The sequence below is a fragment of the Vulpes lagopus genome, chromosome 2 (assembly GCF_018345385.1).
Source record: "Vulpes lagopus strain Blue_001 chromosome 2, ASM1834538v1, whole genome shotgun sequence".
Classification (NCBI taxonomy): Eukaryota; Metazoa; Chordata; class Mammalia; order Carnivora; family Canidae; genus Vulpes; species Vulpes lagopus.
Window position 1 is genome coordinate 121,466,467 of NC_054825.1, and position 22,751 is coordinate 121,489,217.

Sequence of the window (22,751 nt, forward strand, 5' to 3'; positions counted from 1 at the left end):
GAAGGAGGGTCAGCCTTTGTCTTCTATTTAGGACTTCAGTCCACCCACTTTGGGAAGACAATCTGCCCTACCCAGTCTTCCAATTCTTCCAATTCAATTGATAATCTTATGCAGAAACACCCTCATGGGCACACGCAGCATGATATTTGGCCAGATGTCTGGGCATCCCACAGCCAAGTCAAGTTGACACATACAAATAATCACTGCCCTCTCTCAAGGAGTATCTGGATTTTAATCTTAGTTCTTAGGAGTCTCAGCCAGAGGCATGATTACCCAGGAGAGGAAGCTGGCATTGAAGTAGTGTGTGCAAGAGACCAAATAGTCTTACTACTAAGCATCATACTGATGATTTAATAGTTTATGAAAGTATTTCTTTATCCGGATAGAAGTAAAATTTTTTTTAATGTAATCTAGCATAAAATAGGAAGGTAAATTTTCAATCTTCTAACGTAAATTTCATTTTGAAGGTAATTCATTAGCTAATTCAGGTTAAGTCATATGCTTTTGCATTTTTTATTGAGGTATAAAATTAACTGTTTTAAGATAAAATTAACTGTTTTAAAGTGAACCATTCAGCGGCATTTGTTAAACTTACAATGTGGTGTAACTACCACCTCTAGTTCCAAACTATTTTTAACACCCCAAAAAGAAACCCCATACTCCTTGTGCAGTTGCTTCCTATTTTCCCCTCTGCATTCTGTATCTCTGCATTTACTGTTCTGTATATTTTGTGTGATAGATGGCCTTTTGCGTTTGGCTTCTTTCATGTAGCCTATGTCTTTGAGATTCTTCTGTGTTGTAGTGTGTCTCAATACTTCAGTCCTTTCCGTGGCTGAATAATACTCCTTTTTGGTGTATACTGCAATAGTTTATCTCTTCATCCTTTGATGGGTATTTCGGCTATTTTCACATCTGGCTGCTGTGAATGGTGCTGTTATGAACATGTGTCTATGTGTATGTGTTTATATCCTTTGGGGAATATACCTGGGAGTGGAATTGTTGGGTCATATGGTAATTCTTCGTTTAGCTTTTTAAGAAACTACCGGATAGTTTTCCACACTGGCTGAGCCATTTTACATTCCTACCAGCAGCGTATAAGGGTTCCAGTTTTGCTACATCCTCACCAACACTTGTCACGTGCCTGTTAATTCATATTTAAATAGCCAAGTCTAAATATGTAGTCTTGGCTGTAAATATTTGTCATAGAAGGAGATCTTCTAGAGAGTCAAGAAACCAAAGAACCGGACTATTAGCTTATAATAAAGAAATGATTAATTTAAAATTAAGGGAGAAAGGATATATTCAATACTTTAGTTAATGACTTACCTGCACTCCACCTCATCCCAACAGGAATTCGATGTGGCTTACGGAGGTACTTACAGTATTGGCTTTCCATACCTCCTGCACCAGAGTATCTGGGAGCGCTTGTTGAATAATGTAGATAGCCTGACCCTACAACATTGAAGATACCAGAATCTTCGGCCATTAAAAGGGGCATATATCTGGAATCTGCATTTTAATATGCCCTATGAGTGACATTTATGTAAACTGAAATTGAGAACCATTGGTGTAACTAGGCCAAAAAAATCTCATTAGTCAAATGAAGGGTGGACTCTCACCATGAGCATCATTTAAAATATTTGTGATTAAAGACTTTGCCGTGAGGCAGAACTGTCTGTCTGCTCTGTGGAAAGAGATATGTGGTTCTCATTTTCATTCTTGCAAGCTAATATAATTTAAGATTATGTGTTTTTTTCAATTTCTGGATTTGCTTACAGATTTTTTTAGCATATATTTAGATTGCCGGTAATTACACTGAAAGCTTCAAGAAGTGTGGGTCTCAACATTTCATTGAAATGATAAGAATTTCATTAAAGAACCTGAGAATAGACCCACCTGAGTAACTGAGTTCATGTTTCCATCATTAGAAGTCTGTTCCTTATAAATGCTTTTTAATCTATGCTTCCGTATTTAAAATATTAGGTGTGGGACTTCATTGTTCTTTCTTTAGGTTGGTGTTTGGTAAACTGGTCACTTCAGTGTTTCTACCTATCACTTTTTTGGGATCAAGGATTTCATTAGAAAACTCTGAGTCCCTTATTCACCTCCCTCAAATAACTAATGAATCTCCGACTGCTTCCCCCAATTTTGAATAAATTTCTAGGGTCCCCTAGATATGAGGTTGAGAGTATCAAGATGTGTAAGCCTCTTTCCTCTTCTCTACATCTGTAATTTCTTTCTGCCAGTTAAAAATTGTCTGATTATTTTTATTACACGGTGAAAACTGTAGTCATAACCAAGTCGTTAAAAAATCCAAGACTCTCAATAATTTCAGTCACTCAATACATACTATTTATGCAAAAGATAGCAGAAAAGTTCTTTTCTACAGAATTAAAAGGCTGGCATGAAGCATGACATCTTCTACAGAAAGAGAGCCAGAGATGCAACCTTGAGAAATACTAGGCCACAGATTAAACACAAAAGGACACATTGACAAAGATGAAAAAGTGGAATGTGACATGGTTGCCAAAAGAATAGAGGGTTTAAAATAACTGTGCGTTCTCATTTAATGGGAAGAGTAAAAGCACGACCCCCTTTGGTGGTCCCTGAGTAGACTCCTCTCGCAGCAATGAGTATATGTCTGCATACCGAAGACCCGCGCATCAAGAAAGGATGGAGCGCTCTTGACTGTAACATGTTCACCGAATGTGTAATTCATTTTAGAAAAGTTTCTGTGAAGCGTTAGAAAACTGTCCCATAAACATAAAAAAATGAATAATGCTAGATTACTAGGACATTTGCTGATATTGAAAACTCCGAGAGATAGTTCTTTTCTACCATCCTGTTTAAGATGCTTCTGACTCCGAATTTTGCCCATTTTGCTTAAGTGATCATTTGTGTCTCTGACGCTTCACAACGCTATTTCGATCTGTCCACCAGTGGGGTAAAATCTTCCTTGCACGAGTAAAAAGGCTAATATGTGCAAAGGTACTTCTCTTTCTTGAGATGCTTTTCCAACAGCTATGTCTCTGCTGACCCAAGGAACACATTTGCATGATGACTGATGGTGTTAGTGTAAATGTGGTTTGTGGTCAGAAGTAGAGCGATATTTTGAATGTAAATGAGACACAGCTGCTAGTTTTTAAAAATAAGAAATCTAGTAAGAATGTCAGGTTTTTTATGACCTCTATGCTTGTGGGATACTAAGGAAGTACTAGGAGTTCTCTTCTGGCTTCACAAAGTCACAGTCATTTATACTTTTCAGAAAACAATGATGTAAAACCTTAAGTAAAAATTTAATGATGTAAAAACTTATTACCAGGGCAGTACATTATAAAATCTGACAATAAAAAAAATGTGACAATTGGAATCGAAAACTTTGTGGAGTTTCAGATTGATTTTCACAGGTTAGAGTAGCACTCTCTAAAATCTGGGCGTTTTACTGAACGGCTTTGTTAAAAATTATATTGCAAGAGCAGTTTTTTTTTTGTGTATGACTTATTTTATAACTGTCAGTTTGTACCTTTTGACCTTCTTTACCCATTTCACCCACCATCACCACCACTCCTTACCTCTGGTGACCACCGATCTCTTCTCTGTATCTATGAGCTTCTTTTCATTTGCTTTGGGTTATTTTTTTTTTTTTGATTCCACATATAAATGTGGTATGTGGACCTAGAGAGAGGACCTACAAAGAGGACTTAGGAAACTTTTGGAGGTGATGGATACGTTCGCTTTCTTGATTGCGGTGATAACTTCACAAGACACACGTGTCAAAACTCTCAGACTATACTCTTTAAATGTGGACAGTTTATGGAAATCCATTATATGTCAATAATTATTAAAAAGAAACAAATCACATTCTTACATATGTCCTGTCCCCCCTCGTCCCTCCCTTCCTGAAGTATTAGCTTGGCCAAACCGTGGTGTCTGGCCTGTCTGTGCCTACAGCACTGCAGCTATTGTGAATGTGTGATTGGCAAACAATAAACACACAGTACTGACTAGTGACACTTGAAGTTGCTTATGGGAGAAAGGAAACAGTACAAAATCAATATTTTTTGTTCAAAAATTATATCTAAGTGCAAATTTTATTAAAAAAAAAAAAAAACACTTGGGAGGGTGCCTGGGAGGCCCAGTTGGTTTAGCAGATGACTCTTGTTCTCAGCTCAGGTCTCGATCTCAGGGTTGTGAGTCCAAGCCCCGCTTTTTTTTTTTTTTTTTTTTAACGTTTGGAAGATTAGAAGCCAAAAAAAATTAAGTGGTGGCTATTTCCTAGTGGATTGTAGGTAATTATTCTTGTTTATATTTTGCTGTATGAATGAGTTTTTTTTAAGGAGCAGTGATTACTTTTACAATAATTAAAACTAAAAAAAAACCTAGTTTCTATTTTAAAATGTCAGACTGTCATCTCTATGGGATGCGTTTGCTATAGGCAGGCATGGGCCTGGTAATACAGGGGTGCAGGGGGTTGCTGTGGAGCACCGAGAGCTTTTCAGGTGTATGTTTCAGCAGGTCTCACATCTTTCCACACCATGTTCCTTCCCACCTGTAGCTAGAAGACGAAATTACAACGTTACGGCAAGTTTTATCAGCGAAAGAAAGGCATCTGGTGGAGATAAAACAAAAACTCGGCATGAACCTGATGAATGAATTAAAACAGAACTTCAGCAAAAGCTGGCATGACATGCAGACCACTACCGCGTAAGTATATCAGTAGAATTTTTTTAAAAATCACTTAGTCTGCTGTCTCTCACCTCTTCTGTTTTTTTCCCCTATGAGGCTGATTCGGTACTTGTGACTAGGAAAAATATTTTCTCTAGAAGGAAAATAAATACGAATAATCATTAAATATGTTGTATGATGCAGACTCTACGAAGTAGCTTCCTGAAATTAAATTGTTCACCAGTCGGCTTTTAATGGGTTTGGTTTTTTTTCTCTGTATTGTATATTTTCAAACATTTGTTAAATATATGTCTTTTCTTTGTGTTTTCTCATGCAATTCTAAAGGGACAGGTGCTTTTTCCTCATGTTACTTGGCATTCACTATTCACTACAGATTTTCAGTTTCTAAAATGAATGGTTGGCAGTTGTAGTACAGACTTGTTTGTCCCTTACTTCGAAAAGAAGAGCTTGGGGGCAGCCCGCGTGGCTCAGCGGTTTAGTGCCGCCTTCATCCCAGGGCGTGATCCCAGAGACCCCGGATCAAGTCCCGCGTCAGGCTCCCTGCATGGAGCCTGCTTCTCCCTCTGCCTCTCTCTCTCTGTCTCTCATGAATAAATAAATAAATAAAATCTTTAAAAAAATAAAAAAGAAGAAGAAGAGCTTATACTTTAGGGATGTGCTTTTCATCCCTTCTACTCTAGGGAATATTTAGAGCTGGGGTAAGGCCATGTGAAATGATAGAAAAATATGTGTGTGTGTGTGTGTGTGTGTGTGTGTGTGTGTGTGTGTGTGTAATGCTCTCTGTCCCTGGTTCTTGATACTGAGTCTCTAAATCCCTTGGCATTTCCAGGGTGGTAGCAGTATCCTTTGTTCTAATGAGGTGATTCTCAATGGCTCTGGGATGGGGGCGCTGGTCACCAGCAAGACCATTCCATGATTAGAAGCTTGGACTTGCAGCTGTCTGTCCTGTCCTCCAGAGGGGGGGAGAGGGTGCTAGAAATGGAGTTAATGACTGGTCAGACCTATATGATGAAGCCTCCATAAAAATCCCCCAAAACGTGGTGTCCAGAGAGCTTCTGGGTTGAGGAACCCATGAAGGTGCTGGGAGAGGGTGCACCAGGAGAGAGCATGGAAGCCCCACAGCCCTCCCCACATGCCTTGCCCTGTATCCTCTCGGGTCTGTATCCTCTGTCATATGCTTTCCTAATAAACCAGTCATCTAGTAAGTCAACCGTTTCTCCTGAGTTCCGTAAGCCGCTCTAGCAAATCAGTAAAACTTGAGAAGGACATCACGGGAACCTCCGATTTATTACCCCCTGGTCAGAAGCACCCAGCTGACACATATTGGCATCTGAAGTAGGATGGAGGGGGGGCAGTCTTGTAGGATTGAGCCTTTAACCTGTAGGATCTGACCCTGTCTCAGGAAGGCAGTGTCTTAAGTGCTAGGACACCCAGCTGGTGTCACAGAATTGCCTGGTGAGGGAAAACCCATGCCTCTGGTGTCGGCCGCGTTGGGAGTGCGGTGGTTGGCCTGGGAGCAGAGGAGACACCGGAAGAGGGAGTTTTTCCTGCTCACACCCCCAGAAATGTTTTTGGCTTTCCCGTTATCTTTTGGTCTGATATCAGGCAAAGTTACAGAGTAACTTCGGGTGTTCTACAATCATACTTTTATTGGATTACTTTTTAAATTACGTGAGATATTCAGCTTCAGCTATTGTGGTGCTTTTCCGATGATTTAGGATATTTTGCACGTCAGATGTTCTTGTATCAAAGGGAAGAAGGTGCCCACATCATGATGTAATCTTTCTTGTTTTTTTGTGAGGCGGGGGGAGGGGGGGTAGGGGCTGCTGGAGAAAGTTCCTATCTTGGCCTTAACATCCGCCCCCTGTTGTTAGCTCTGTGTTTTGCATTTTCTTCCCTGCCATGAATCCGTCGGATGGTAAAGATGCTACATTCCCCGTATTTTAGTGGAAATCAACTTTTCTCCTTGCGGGTCCTTGTGTCCCCGACGCAGATAGGCCGGGCGGTCAGCGTGAGTGCCAGTGATGGACAGCAGTGACTCAGGTTTGCTGGGGGCCGGCTTTGCCTGCTGGTTCCTGGAAACTAAGACCTAAGACCTTCCGTGAAGGTGTCCTTCGTTTGGGGAGTTCCATCTAGAAGGAACGTGACGTCTCCCCGTTCTGCTTCCCCTGGCTTCCGTGCAAAGGAGAATGTCCTTTTCCCCTGTCACAGCCTGGTAGTCCCGTCTGCTCCTGTGCTAACCCGGGGGCCCATCCGGACAGCATCAGAGCACGGCCAGGGCAGGGCAGGATGAGCCAGGAAGCCCATCACGTGGTCTCCGGAGGCAAATGAGCCTTCCCGGGCCCGAGGGTGACAAGTATAGGAGGAGGTGACAAGGGACCACGCAGTGTTATCAACGTAGTAGAGCGCAGCAGTCTGTGAACGACCTCCCATAATGGACAGCTGGATTTTAGGCACTAAATTAAAGGAGCCTCCCTGTCAGTGTTGGCTTCCACCTTGGCCCTTGGGTGGCTTCTGTTGAGTTGACGGCCCTGACAGGGTGAGGCCCAGCGAGCTCCTGCACCCTGGCCCCCGGCGCCTCCTGTCGCACTGATCTGAGCTTCCTCCTGGGTGCAGGCCAGGCGGGGTCCCGTGCGTGGCCTCCCTGAGCTCGCTGCGGGGGTGTGGGCGGACCAGAGGGCAGGCCGACCCCCAAGGCTCCAGCTGCTGAAGGGAGGGAGGGCAGAGGGCACGTCAGGCCTGCCTGAGGCCCCAGGGGACAGGGTGGGGAGCCACTCACAGTCCTCCCGACACATGGAATCAGTGAAGAGGGAGGGTGGCCAGCCTCCCCTCCTCATGTCGTCTCTGGTTTTCTTATGTTTGAAAAACAAGTTGGTTTTCTAGTCAGAAGGTGTAGTGAGTGTCAAGCCTTTTTTGTTTTGTTTTGTTTTTTTAAGATTTAATGTATTTATTCATGAGAAACACAGAGAGGCTGAGACCCAGGCAGAGGGAGAAGCAGGCCCCATGCAGGGAGCCCAACGTGGGACTCGATCCCCAGACCCCGAGGTCACGCCCTGAGCTGAAGACTCAACCGCTGAGCCCCCAGGGGCCCCAGGGGCCAGTTTTTTGTCAAATGAACAGATTATTCCCCAGGGTTATGGGGCGGACAGACTAGTCAGGAACACCGTTGGGTTTTTGTCTTCGTGGATTTTGCCAGTGGTCCCGGGGAGCGCGCTCCATGGCGAGTGTGAGGTCGGAGGTGAAGGACAAGCCAGTGGCCTGTGGGGGGGTGGGGGGGCGCCCCTGGCCATGGCCCCAGGGGGGTGTCCTGCGGAGCTCCGAAGGCCGAGTGGGAGCTGCATAAGCCCCCCGCGGGGGGCACCCTGTGGTGCCAGGGAGAGGAGGCCCCCGGAACCTCAGGGTTTCTGTTAACAGAGTCACCAACTCCTGTGCGCGACAAGGCCGTCCCAAGGGTCGTGCGGTCTCTACGAGTCATGATGACCCAGCGGCTCGCGGGGCCCTCGGCTGCGGGCTTCCCCCGGTGCACGGAGCTGCCACCTCCGGAGCCCTCGAAAGGGAAATGAGGGCAGCCCGGGGGGCTCAGATGGGGAATGGGCCTCCTGCGCTGCCCAGGCCCCACCGTAGTGAGGGACAGTGAGGGGACGGGCCTGGAGGCCTGGGGTTCCCCACAGTTGGGGGGTGGCAGACGAGGGTTGCGAGGGATCAGGCGGAAGCAGCTGGTGGCGCCTGCCTGGGACGGGCCAGTTGGGACTGTCTCCAGCCGTGGGCCCGTAGCATCGAGGCCGAGCCCGGGGCCTGGACCCAGTTGCTTGGATCGAAGTCCTGGGTCCCCGGCGTAGGTGAGGGGAGATGGGATTGGTGTCTGTCTCACGGGTAGTGAGGGCTCCGTGAGTTCGTACTTGGTTAGGAGGCAGAGCGGTGTCTGACACTTCGTAGGCCTGTTGGCTATTCTAGAAAACGAATGTGGTGGATAGACCCAAGAGCTGCGCTTTGGGTTTGTGTGTCAAGAGGGCAACTTGGAGGAGGAAGAGCCAGGGATGAAAATGGACGTGGGGAGTCATCTGCATGCTGATGTCACTGAAAGCTCCAGGGCTAGCCTTCCACAGAGAGTATTTAGTAAGTGGACCCCTCGCTCTTTTAGGAATGATGTGAACCGTCCTTTGTAAGGAAAAATAAGTCCTTCAGAGGGAGGCACAGGTGTATCAGTAACATAACTTCAGGGGCGCACCTTTCCCCGCCCTCTTGGTGGCCACTGAAAGAGGAGGGAAGCCTTACTCCCATGGTGGTGGTGGTGGGTCTTGGTTGCAGGATCTGTTTTCCCCCTTGAATTCACCAAATCCCTGCTGTTTGGGCCCCGGTACCCGTTCCAGGACAACGGCTACACCTCACAGGATGAAAATTTTGCTGTGAGGGAATGAGGAGCTGGGTGGGGTTCAGTTGGGTAGAATTAAATTTCAAAGCACTAAAAAGAATTTCAGCTGTCAGAGGATTGAAGGTGATTCCCAGAGGCAGTACTTTGCATACTGATTAAGCAATCATGACCTATTTAGTTTGATTTATACTGAAAAGAAAAATCTATGATATGTTAATGAAGGATCTTGGCATATCTTAGCCTGTGGTAGGATTCAAGTAGAAATAGGACTGTGTGAGTAGAAATAATTACACAGCATACCGAAATTACCTCTTTATGGAAAAATACAGTAGCAGGTCAAAAGATTATCTGTTTTCTGGTGTTTGTTGTCGCCATTGTTTTTGTCATACTTTTGTATTGCTTTGATTTGAAAGCAGCTAAGAACATACACTAAAAATTCCTACCACCTCCTTTTTTTGTTGTTGTTTTTGGGGGGTTTTGTTGTTGTTTGTTCTCTGCTGCTGTGTGTGTGTGTGTGTGTGTGTTGTCTTTAGGCTTTAAAGAAGCATGGGGAGGTGGGTGACTTCGGGGTGTTAGAGGTAGGGAGGCCACAGGAGGAGAAATGGAATCTCTTCTGTAGGGCGAAGGAGTAGGAATTCAGAAATGCAACATTCCCATGGGCGATTCAAACTGATAGGCTTCACTGTAATAAGTGGTCAGCCTCTGCGAACCCAGGTCATTCCTCGACTAATAACCTCCCCCACACACACACACACACCCCGAGCTGTACCATAGACCACATGGTAGGTCTGCCAAGGGGAGAAGGTTTTGGAAAGGAATTTAAACCACTGCATCCCTTTGGAGCTATTAATAACTTCATCCTGTATAAAGAAGAGTAAAATGCTGCATTAAACAAAATGCACACGCCTTGAAAATTGAAGTTTCACTTATGATTATTTACCCTTTGATTTTTTTGTGCTCCTGTGACTTCTAAACCATTCTAGTCAGTCATGATTGTTACCTCCTTTTACTAGAAGCCTGTTGCAGCACCATTGAGTTTGGAAGTACCAGTGAAGATTAAAGACCTAATTTCAAAAGACGCACATAGTCCATCTCTCAGGCAGCTGCTTATTCTGCTTACCTTTTGGCTTTCATCTTACCACACAAGGCAGGAAATAGACTCTTCTTTTCCAGGTTCAAGTCGTAAATCTGTTTTGGTAACATGTGCCGGGAACCTTCAGAAGAAAATAAGCCCAAATACTTGTGTATCTTTGGTGAGATGCTGCAGGGGCACCTGTTATAAAATAACCATCTTTCTAAAGTCCCTTAGCAGAAAATGGATTTGTGCTATAAAACATCTGCTCGTAAAAAGACTTTGAATTTTTAATTTTTCTGTGTAAAAAAAGTTGCTTTAAGTCGAAACATCCTAGAAGATGTGCTTTCTCCTTTTGATTATTAACACTGCTTTCAAATCAGTAAGTCATGACAAGATGAGCTACATGAAAAGTCAATAGAATGCCTTTTATTTGGCTTGCAGAGAACCTAACCCCTTATTCCCAAAGATTCCCTTGTCAGTGTGCCAGCCATATAGTTAACCTGTCCTGGCCCTTGAGTGGTATCCGTTCCTTAAAGAAGATGTGGCTTAGGGGGGCCTGGGTGGTGCAGTCAGATAAGCATCCAGTCCTTGGTCTCTGCTCTGGCCCTGACCTCAAGGTCATGAGATCGAGCCCCACATTGGGCTCTGCACTCAGCAGGGCGTCTGCTTGAGATTCCCCTTTTCCCTCTGCCCTTCCTGCTTGTGCTCTCAATCCCTCTCTCTCTCAAATAAATAAATTATTAAAAAAAAGGAAAAAAGAAAAAGATGCGGCATATGTACACATATCATTCAGGCATGACCAGGAAGGGAATCCTGCCTTTGAACAGCGTGGACAAACCTCGAGGGCATTATGCTAAGTGAGAGAAGTCATACAGAGAAGAACAGATACTGTGTGGTATCGCTCATAAGTGGAATCTTAGAAAAAAAAAATGTTTTTTAGAAAGTCAAATTCTTAGAAGCAGAGAGTGGAAGGGTGGCTGCTAGGGGCAATGCACGGGGACCGTAGGCGAAGGTTGAAGGTCAGTCAATGCAAACTTCCAGTTATAAGATGAATGAAGGTCCGAGGATCGAATGTATAGAGGGTGGCTCTAGTTGATACCTGTGTTGTATAATTGAAGTTTGCAAAGAGAGTAGCACTTAAATGTTCTCACCAAAGTATATATAAGAATGTGTGAAGTGATGGGTGTGTTAATTAACTAAGTGGGAGGAATCCTTCCACAATGTATGCATATGGCAAATCATCACAATGTACACTTTAAATATCTTACAATTTTGTCATTCATACCTCAGTAAAGCTGGGGAAAAAAAAAAAAAAAAGAAGAAGAAGAAGAAGAAGAAGAAATAAAAAAAAAAAACCCAGACTATCCATTCCAGCCAATCTCTGGAAAGTAAAGCCTAGGTTCTCATTGACTTTCATTGAAATGTAGGAAGTTTACTTAGGCCCTAAATAAAAAAATCTCCCAGTAAGAAGTCTTCAGTGAGTTCATGCATATAAAATAGTAAGTGTGAGCTACTATTAGTTAGCACAGTTAACACTTTTGCCAGAAAAAGGTTCAGCCCTGAACCAGATTCCGGCCTTCTTGGGAACTGCAGATGCCCAGAAAAGCCGACATTTGCTGGACTTGCCTGTGAGCCCACCAGGACAGATTCCTTCCCTCGCCGCCCAGCTCCGTGGTGCTCCTGCAGAGTCCTCCTGCCTCTACACCTGTAGCTGGACTCGGGCAACCGGCCTGGACTCTTGTTTCCTTCCTCTGGCCTCCTGTGGCTCTTGCTCTGGCATATTCAGGCCCCGGGGACCCACGGATGATGAAACGAGATGCAGCCCCTGCCTTCAGGAAGTTTGGGCAGGTCACAGAGACAGACTCGAAAACCATAATTGCCACTGAATGAAAAATGTGTCTGGGAAGAGCTGTGCAGAGCGGGTCACAGGAACACAGAGGCGAGGCACACAGGGCCGACTCCTTGGAGCATCTCGTCCCATTGTTCCACCTCCCCCTGTGCAGTGGAAGCCACCTGAGGGTGCCGTAGCACTTTGACTTTTATTTAAGGAGAATGTGTTAGCCTCCTGTTTCATCAATTATGTAACTTGGGCAATGGTGTAACTTTGCATTTAGCTTAAAAGAAGAGACATCATCGAAAATGCTAAATACGGTTTCCATTTAAGTGACAGGGTTGTCAGGTCCATCAGAAGGTGGGTGTCTAAGTTGTTTTTCGTTATTTGAATATTATCCAATGTAATTTTATATGATAGGCTTGAAAAAAAGTTTTAAGTATTAGTACAGACCGTGTGGCAAATTCCATGGCACAATGAAGGGAGTAAGATGGAAATACAGTGACATCCTTTAGGGTCTTCAGTGGCCCGACTGGAGGGTCTTTCTTCACGACGTGGGCGCCCAGTCTCTAGACAGGGATGGTGGATAGTTCCTCGTTCAGTTTGCAGATCGAGCCCAATGAGAACGTCGCATAAGGTTACACGGTCTGTGCAGTACCCGACTCCGGAGGGCCCTTCCCTTACTCCGGGATGTGAGTGGTGCTTCTTAGAGCTTTTAAGTGCTCTGAGCCCAGTGACCTGTTTTCTCATCGGATCCCCGGTTACTTTGTTCTGGGAAACCCACTTCTTCATACATAACCCTTTCTCATCACCCACCCCTCTCAATCTCTTTCCCTCGACGATTGGTCTGTAGTGTTCGTAGGGTGGCTAGTAGTGGTTTTTGAGAAACGTGGTAGTCTAGGAGGGAGAGATGTAAAAATGGGGGAACAGAGGTGCATCTTAGAGATCTTAAAACGCAGTCCTATCACTTTTCTCAGCAAATACTCAAGCGAGAGACAGCTGACCTAACTCCCCTTCAGATGTCTGCCATCATCTCCAAGGCAAGGAGTCCCAGCCCTGTCTTTGTCTTGAAAGAGTCACACAGTTCTCCTGGGCCTCAGCCCCATCATCTGCAGTATGAAGAAGTTGGACTCTAGCACCTTTCTGATTTAACATGACGTAATTCTCAGAAATAAAGAGTCACCAGGCCTATAAATCTCTCTCTGACGCTCCTTTGAGCTCTCCGTAGGGTTGAATTCACACTTGGAAATTTCACGCAGGCGTAGAGTTGGCGTTTTTCACGGTGAGGCCTTACTGACACTAATACTTGACCAGAGTAGCCAGATGCCTGTGTGTACCCACCACACACGGTGCTAGAGGGGTGTGTTCAAGCATAAAGTAGCCAGCGCTTCCCCCTTTACCATAGGTGCTTCTCCCTGCCCAGCTGTTTTTGAATTAAGCTGTCGAACTCAGAATGTGCTATGCCCACAAGGGTTCAAAAGTACCTCATGTCAAAATTCACAACACTCTCAAATATATGAAGTTAAACTATGGGGAACGGTTCACAAAAGAAATTAAATATTTACTCTAATTGCAAGAAATTCCTTTAGAAATGCGAAAGCCACACAAGAAGGATTTCTCTGATTAATAGCAGGTCCCAGCCTCATGCAAAGGTCACAGATATTGCAGGGTCCTTCCTTCCTTTCTTTCTTTCTTTCTTTCTTTCTTTCTTTCTTTCTTTCTTTCTTTCTTTCTTTCTTTCTTTCTTTCTCTTTTTTTTTTCCCTTCCCTTGAGCCGCCTTTCAGGCCAAACAGAGTCAACTCTGGGTGGATGCTCAGTGCACTGTCTCCCCTCTCTTTTCCGTGGTTCCCTTTTCTACCCACATTCCCCCACCCCCTCCAGAGCTCACCTGGATTTTGCCGACACCTGCTTGGCCACGGCATGGCTCCAGGCATCTCTGGCCCTGGTAGACAGCAGAGGGTGGCTTTCACAATCTTACTAGGGGCGCAGGCTTTGGTCTTTTTAATTTTTCAAAGTGGGGGGATTGCAATACAACAAAACCCTTTTCTAGCCAGATTTGATGGGGGTCGAGTGACAGCAGCTAGAGCAGAGGTCTTAAGGCCAGTGGGGGCTGAGTATGTCTGTGGACTGGCGAGGAGGTCTGGGTGGCCGGAGCAGGATGAGCAAGTGGGAGGGAGACACAAGAGAAGGGCAAGAGGACCAGCCTGTGTGAGATCATCGTGAGGCCTGTCGTATGGACTTGGACTTTGACTCTAAGTCCTCAAGGAGTCAGTCTAGTGGGAACATAGGCCTATGAACGGACAATGGCAGTACTGTATTCCTAGAACTGTTTTGAAAAAAGTCACTAAGCTAAGATCATGTGCCCTTCGTAGTCCCAGCCATAAATATTAGAAAAACAAGCTAAATACTAGTTATACTTGGCCCTTTTCTGGTAAATTTTACCCACTTGACCAGTAAAAGCTAAATCTTCACATTGAAATATACATTTTCTAGTTTCCGCGTTACCTTCGATGGCTAAACTCTTTCCTTGCCAGTGTCTCTTCGTAGAATTAAAACACTTCTTTAAGAATAATTATGTTCAAACAAACAAACAAAAAAAGAATAACTGTGCTCTCAGAGCACTGCTGCTTGTGATTGCACATCTCATCTGCACATCGGATCTGCATGTCACAGATCTTTGCGTGTGAATATCTTTCCTCACCAATTCAGATTTAATGGTCTGACTTTCCCACTGATGAGCAGCAGCCAACCCATCATCCCCAGACAATGAATAGAACCAGTAACTTCTGTGGATTGTCTTCTTCCTAAATCTGTTTAGAAGAGGAATTTTCAAAGTAAGGAGGGAGAAGGATGGCGAACGCTCTGTGGGTGATCATGACATACAAACCGTGTTTCTATTGTTCTGTTTTGCTTCTAGCTACAAGAAGACACATGAAACCCTGAGTCACGCTGGGCAGAAGGCGACTGCAGCTTTCAGCAACGTTGGGACGGCCATCAGCAAGAAGTTTGGAGACATGAGGTACTGCGGGAGAGAACCGTGGGGATGGTGCTAGTAAGCCTTGGCCTTCTGAGGGAAGGGGAGCTTTCTCTATTGGCTGGTCTTCCTAATGTATCCTTTTTTCATTGGATTAAAATTTTATGTGGCTGATTGTGATTAGTGACTGAGATAAATTTTTACGATGGAGAATTTTCTGCCAGCAGGTCTGCTTAGTGAGCCTGGTCCCAACCATGTGTCCTTTCCAGTAGGACATGACCTAGTAAAAATGGAAGATCCAGGGCTCCTTTAATTCCCAGTAATAAGGGGGGATCTCAAAAGAATGCAGCACGTACTGAATTTTATTCATGAAAATTTAAACAGTAAGTTAAAATATGCATTCAGTGGAATATGCTCTGATAAACTATTCTAGGTTACATTTTTGTATACATCCACTTAGGATATTTTTTTCTATGCTGAATACATACATATTTATTCTTTTATTCCAGAAAGCTTCCGTGGTATATAGTCCTTGCACATTTTGGTTATTTTCAGTATTTCATTATTATATAAAGTTAGGGTGAACATCAAGATTTTGAACTGAGAACCAAATGTCCTCATTATAAGTGCCCGAAACACAATGCACTTTTGGCCATTTTTATTTTTTATGTTATGTTTTAGTAAGTTATCTCATATGGAAGTGTTAAATCTTTTTTTGCTTGTTTAAATACCTATCTTAGTTTATTTTGAATTTGGTGATATGCTTAGGAGATTTTTTGTTACAAATGAACTTTATTTTTCTCTCTAGAAATCAAATTCATTTTTTTCTAAAGATTTTAATTATTTATTCATGAGAGACACAGAGAGAGAGAGACAGAGACAATAGGCAGAGGGAGAAGCAGGCTCCCTGCAGGAAGCCTGAGGCGGGACTTGGGACTCAATCCCAGGACCCCAGGATCACCGGGATCACCCCTGGAGCTGCAGGCAGACGCTCAACCACTGAGCTACCCAGACACCCCTCAAATTCGTTTTTTAAAAACTTCTGAAATTTCTTCCTTTTAAAAAAACTGCATATAATTTCACTGGATTCTTAAACTATTTCTTTATTACCCTACAACTTTGATACCTAGAGGCAAATCTTTATATTGTGATTATTTTGGGCTTCATAAATTACTGGATTGTGCCCATGTATTATCTTAATAAGTTGGCTTTCATGAGGCTGGAGTTAAGTAAGTACAGGTGCATGAATCTGAGTACATTCTTTTATCTTCATATTTATTAATAATGCTATAATGAAAAGCAACTGAAATTTTTCAGTGGCTGCGTGGGATGAATAGGTAAACCTTCTGGATTATTAAATAACCCTAATTTTATTACAGATAAATTTGCTATCATGTCAATGGCATTAAAGCATTTACCTAAACTAATAAAATAATATCTGAAAACAGAAAATACCCTATTACATCCTATTACTTCTTATATACAAGAAACTATATTTAGTTTCTTGTTATTCATTATATTATACCAATATATTTATATTTACCAATATATTTAAATACCAATATATTTAAATATGCCTTATTATACCCTATTACCTGTTATATCCAAGAAAATACATTTTACCATGTTTATAAAACTTGCTCTCCACATGCTTGGTTGAAACCTTTCACTGGAACACTAGGACCACAGCATGATACTGGAGTGTTATTTCTCCCAATTTAGGGGAATTTAACAAAACATCTCTGAAGCTTTTTTAAAGTACATATTTCCAGATTCCACCTCTCTGAAATCGTGCCTCAGTGCATCTTGGGTGGAGCCTAGGAAGCTGCATTTCTTGTTTTGTGTATTTTTAAAAATATTTTATATGTTTGGCAGAGAGAGAGCACGCAAGCACAAGCAGTGGGAGTGGCAGGCAGAGGGAGAGGGAGAAGCAGGCTCCCCATTGAACAGGGCTCCCGATGTGGGGCTCCATTGCAGGACCCCGGGATCATGACCTGAGCCGAAGGCAGACGCTTAACAAACTACGCCACCAGGCACCCCTAGGAATCTGCATTTGTAACAAGCTGTTAAGTGGTTCCACTTCAGGTGGTCAGGTTATGAGGCTGCGTGTCACTTAGGTCACCTGTACCCAGGTGGTTTCAGTCATGAAATGGGGATAAAGCTAACAACATCATCCGGTTGTTATAAAAGTTGTAGAAGAGAGCCTGCCATTTATTAAGCACTCAATAAATGCCACTTTTTGTCCTTACTAAGTGACTGTCTCAGTTACAAGGTGACCCCACATGTTGGAAATGAGGGGAATGTCCATTAACAGGAGTGCACTGTAGTACTTCATAGAGGTTTTTTTGTTCATTTTCCTAAGTGGAAAAACGTGAAAGCTGTTTCACATATCCACTATGTTAACATATCCACGTTCATACACCAATTGGTTAGAACATCAAGGTTGTATTGACTTCTTTTTCTTTAGTTTTAGCGTGGCTTTGTTTTAGGGTAATGAATGATCTATTTTCCAAAAGTTTCAAACTTCTCATTAATTGTTTCTCTATGTGGAGGCTACAAAACTTTCATTATGAACTGTAGCTAAAAATACTGAGAAGTGTAGCCTATGTTACTGGAGACTCCAGTACGGTCTTGTAATATGTTGTAGAATTTGCAAAATTCAGACTTACATTTTTCTCAGACTATAACATCTAACATATATCACTAAGGATAGATCTCTGTGAAAGCAACAAGTTTTGCAAAAAATCTTTAGTTTTAAATTATGCTAGAACAAGTGATGTATCTGAAAATCAGATTTGAAAATTACTTAAATGTAGTATCATAAAGATTCTTAAATGAGAAAACTGTAAGTTTTTATTTTTCACTTAAATTGATTGGCCAGTTTATAAAATGTAGAGAAATTTTAAAATTCTATCATATTTTACTTCGAACTCCTTGTTAGTTTAAAACATTGTATAATCCTATATTCCAGTTATACTATAAAATTCTTTTGTGTGTTTCTGGGAAATGATTTTTGAACTTGTTCAAAAAGATTGCCAGCAAAATTCAGGTACCTTGAAGGAAAAACCGTACCTCTCAGTTTTTCTTTGAAATTATTACAAGTTAATACTTAACAGACTTTAAAACCCTAGAACTTGAGCCTTTTCATAAGTTAATGAAAAGCACTATGTGAGAATTTAAACTGATAGGTTTTCTAAAAACACGTCGTATTTTTCAAGAGGAGTCTCATTTTCTCCTGATTGCCGTTGACTGAAGTCCCCTTTGTCCTGTCAAGGGACTGCCCCCCTCTCTTTCTCTACCTGTAAAATCACATTTTTAATGGCTGCTGAACTGAAACTGCAAAGTTAAAACGAGGACACATGAAAGTACTCTGCAGACCTGCAAGCTCTTGGAATCGTTTTTACCATAATACTGGCATCTTCTTGGAACTTCTCAGGCATTTGTTCCAACCACATGTGAACTAGTGGAGATGAGGGTCTCTGGAGGAGACAGAGACGTTTGTTAGGGACGCCTGAGGGGCTCAGTGGTTGAGCGTCTGCCTTCAGCTTAGGCAGTGACTCAGGGGTCCTGGGATCGAATCCCGCATCAGGCTCCCTGCAGGGAGCCTGCTTCTCCCTCTGACTGTGTCTTTGCCTCTCTCTCTCTCTGTGTCTCTTGTGAATAAATAAATGAAATCTTAAAAAAAAAAAAAAAGAAAGAAAGAAAGAACCTTGCTAGAATCCAGGCATCTCCATAGAGCCATGAGAAGGATAGTTAGAAGCACAGCTTATAACAGGTTGGTGCAGTAATTGTTAAGACACATTGAAAAGGAATAAGAAACGGAGTCCCGTCCTCTCTGCTCTGGGGCTCTGGGGGGCAGGTGCACCGCGGCCCTGCTGCTAACTCTGCTCCTGCTCTCTCCTGTGCTGCGCTGCTCCGGCTGCAGGTCTCACTCCATTGGGTAAGTGCTGCGTCTGCGGCCCGTGGGCCCCTTGCCGCCCCCTTCCACCCCAGAGCCCCCAGTTCCCTCCACTGTGGGTGTGCGTCAGCCAAAACCCTAGATCCCTTTCCCGGAGACTGCCTGTCACCAGGGAGTTACAGACCGTAGGCCATTGAATGTGTGTGGATTTATTTAAGCCTGTATCTCTCGCCTTTCCGAATCACGTATACCGGTTTCACTTGCTGAGCAGTCTCTCAGGAATCCCTTCCTACATCCTCAGTCCTTCCTGCATTGGCAGAGGTCCTTAGAAATGAAAGAAGGGGAAAAAAAGGAAACCGGAAAAAAAGTTGAGAGTTGTGGGGTTTTCTGAGACTGGTAAAAAGTGAGCTGGAGACACTGAAAAATATTTTGTCTAGATTGTCGTGTTTTTCTGAACTTCTTGTAACTGTTTCTTAAGTTGGATGGTTCACCTTCCCCTTTCTGTACCGTCTGAAGTGGAAGAGGAGAAAGGTCCCGAGAAGACCACCCGTGTTAGGAAGTGTGCCATCGTCCTGTTAAACCTGCCCTTCGCTGGAATCTTATTCTATACTTAGGGGTGGGGGTGGGGATTTTTTTTTCCCTAAGAAAATTGCCTGTATTGAAAGAGATGAATAGATTGATAATGCTGATGAATTTCTTTTAGTAATTCCTTTTTAAATGCCATTTCTGAGGAAATATTTGCCTAGTGTCTGAGTAAGACCATAAGGACTCCCTGAATTTCTTCGGCCTTCTCTTTCTGAGTTCTAGTAGAGTGCTGCTCATACGATGACCTCAGTGGCCATGGTTGGGGAAGGGTGAGGAGTTTGATCCCTTGCTGTGAGCTTCTTGGGAGGAGAGAAGCAGGCATGGTGTTGGAAAGGGTGTTGGGGGGCAGTGCTCTCCCTCCATGGACCCCATCCGTGGCGCTTCCTCCCTCTGCCCGCCTGATTTCGCAAAGACATAGCAGGCGATCCATCAGAAGAAAGATGCACCAGCCACCGTAGGACTGGTACAGTGAGAAGGCTGAGCCTCTTAGGCTCCTCCGCAGCGTTGGTGTATTTGTCCCAAATGTCCTAGAGAGGAGAAGTGCCTGGCCCCGTGTTGGACTGCGTGGGTTGTGGTGACTTCCCTTCTGTTTCCTTGAATGTCTTATGTTAACTGCATGCATTCGTCTGGAGAGTTGCTCTACCCTGGAACGGCTAGCTCTTGCCTGCCAGGCTCTGCTTGGCACAGCCCTCCCCCCCCTTCCTGAACACGAGGGAAGGGAGCGGGAGTGGGACCTGGGGAGGACGTCTATGGGCTCCTGGGCACACTTGGAGAACCCAGACATCCCCCCCACGTCTCCTGGCCTGCAGGCAACTCACAGGAAGTCACGTACCATCCAACTCAGACAGTGTGCTCCTCCTTGGGGCCCTTGAAAGTGACCGTGGCCCATCCTACCCAACGAAAGCAACCGTCGCCTTGGTGGGGTGGGCGAGGACTACTTCAGTTGACACTGCTGTTTTAGAACTGCCACTGGCGAGTTTCTCATGTACTTATGTTGTGCTGTCTTCTTTTTTTTTTTTTCCCTCCTAATCTGCTCTTGCCCTGAAGCTACTCCATTCGCCATTCCATAAGTATGCCTGCTATGAGGTAATGTGTGCAAATTACTTTATCTAATATCAATGCAGAATGTGTATGACGCGTTACTTTGTTGATATTTACTTTGGGGGGTTCCCCCCACCCACCTCCCACCTGCAGTGTGAAAGGAAATGCAGTGACTGGAATGCCTTATTCTCTCTCCTGACGGCCTTTAGGAGAACAGGCTGACGTTTCTGTCGCAGCAGGTATGATAGGCCTCAGCTTTTGACCACACACACTGGTTTAACTCCAGGGTCTCATGTGACATCAAGTAACCCGTGTGAAGCACTTTCTTAACCAGCACGCCTGCAGACGCAGAAGTACGTGCCTTATCTCAGCAGAATTAAACGCAAGCCTGGGAGAAAGGTTAAATGAAAGGAATCGCAGACTCCCAGGACGACAGTCGACAGTCGTAGGAAGGATAGCGCCAGGATTTGTTAAGGTAGATGTTAGGGTGAGGTGTCTGTTAAGCATTGAGAATGTCGTTAAAATTACCAGCTGGATGAAAACTCCTGAGAAACACATTCCCCCCTTGGAGTTTGCGTAGCTGAGTGAGGCCATCGGATCAAAGCACCCTAATAACAGTGATAGGATGTGGAAGGATGAATGTCAGATGAGGGGGTCAGGAGATGCTGATGGTAGCCCAGCTGTGCCAAGAAGGAACTCTGCAGCCTTGGGAACGTCACCTCAGTAACATCAGTTTCATCATATTTAAAATAAGAGGCTAAAACCAGATTTACTGCTCTTCCCATTGCTCCTGCCTTGGGCTGCTTGGGGGGACGCAGTGGGTAACTCATAAGCCGCCATCAAGCCTCCAAGGCCCTCCCACACTTCAGTCCGACTTGTGCCCCTTTTCCCTGCTTTGTAGAATATAATTGTGCTGTGATGTGTTAGAGGAGGGGTTTGGGTTGCTCTAAATAGCCTGAGATCACTGCAGCCAAATTCTTTCTACAGTCATTTGTGGTTGTGTGTGATCTGATTAAATCTGAGTAAACAGTTTCTCCCTGTTCCCCAGCACACATTCTGGTGTAGTTTAATTCGAAGACTGTCTGTTTTATTATCCTGATGATGTTTCTTCCACCCTGAGGTTATATGGTGACTTTGGAAATTTAGCCACAGTATTTGATTCCCTAACTTGGTGGTAAATCAGGGAGCAAAGATTCAGGATTGCACCGCCCATCTTTGAATGACTGGCACCCCCTAGCATAAAAACACTCCAATTGAGTAGTGCAGCCTGCAGCTCTGAGCTTCTTTATTTGTGAGCTTTGAAGTCTGGGTGTCCAAAGAAGAGCTTGCAAAAAATTAACATGGTTTCGCTCTGTGAATCCATCTAGTGGCATATGAGTCAAATGTAGTCCTCATGATCTTGCCTGAAATTAACTTTAAAAAAAAGCTTTTACTCAGCTAACAGAAGCCCATGAACCACTGGGCTGAACTGACTGGCCATTCTGGGCCTAACTGATCAGGGATAGGCAGGCATGTGAGCGGGCTTGCCCACATAAAACCTGCAGGGGAAGTAAAGGGCCAATACATATATATAACCTTGAGTCATTCAGGTGCAAATTCACTAATATTTCATCATGAAACAGCAATATTATGGAGGATCACTCATTGGAATTTGACTCACGCTTGCATTGTTGACAAGCTGTGATGTCATACGTGGGCTGTCTGAGCTCACCACTCATAGGAATCTGACTCACGCGTGCATTGTTGACAAGCTGTGATGTCATACGTGGGCCGTCTGAGCTCACCGTTGTCAGTTGTACAGAATAACGCAAATGTATTTCTGACCATCTGGCGTGTCAGAGTCTCTAGAGATCATCTCTAACAAAACCAAATTCAGTCAAAAAACATTACCTACCTTAGATCCTCTTGGTAGTGTTAGAACCGTGCTTCATTCCACACCATACCAAGAAGCCCGTATAGTAGAGCCAGTCTCCCCTATAAAAATCCTCCAGGCCATTCCTCCTGTTTCATTTTGCCTGCACTCAAGAGAACATAACAGGTGGCTTATCGAATATCGTCACATTCAGTTGAATTATTTGACCTGAAAATGGTGGCAGTCATGGTTGCTGAATGCTGATGAATGCTGATATGGATGCGAGATTCAAGATACAGTTTTAGTTCCTTCGTGGTTCCTGTTTCTTTTGTTGGACCCAAGGATTATCTATTTTAATGGTAATGATATCATTAAATCATGTCATGTGCCCAAATCCAGTATAGGAAACCAAAAAGCACCAGATGAAGCATCTAGT

At 44.0% G+C, this 22,751-nt stretch overlaps 1 protein-coding gene across 9 annotated transcripts in view; it reads left to right on the top strand.

The window, feature by feature from the left end:
• Positions 1–22,751, top strand: part of TPD52L1 (TPD52 like 1) — a 98,182-nt gene that overhangs the window by 69,268 nt on the left and 6,163 nt on the right. For 3 of the 9 annotated variants that reach the window (XM_041745966.1, XM_041745963.1, XM_041745969.1), the window contains exons 3-6: positions 4,556–4,704; positions 14,883–14,984; positions 18,799–18,879; positions 20,470–20,508. In XM_041745966.1, the coding sequence (XP_041601900.1) occupies positions 4,556–4,704; positions 14,883–14,984; positions 18,799–18,879; positions 20,470–20,508 (371 nt within the window). The remainder of the gene's footprint in view (positions 1–4,555; positions 4,705–14,882; positions 14,985–18,798; positions 18,880–20,469; positions 20,509–22,751) is intronic. The other 6 variants (XM_041745965.1, XM_041745967.1, XM_041745971.1 and 3 more) reach the window with 3 other exon arrangements.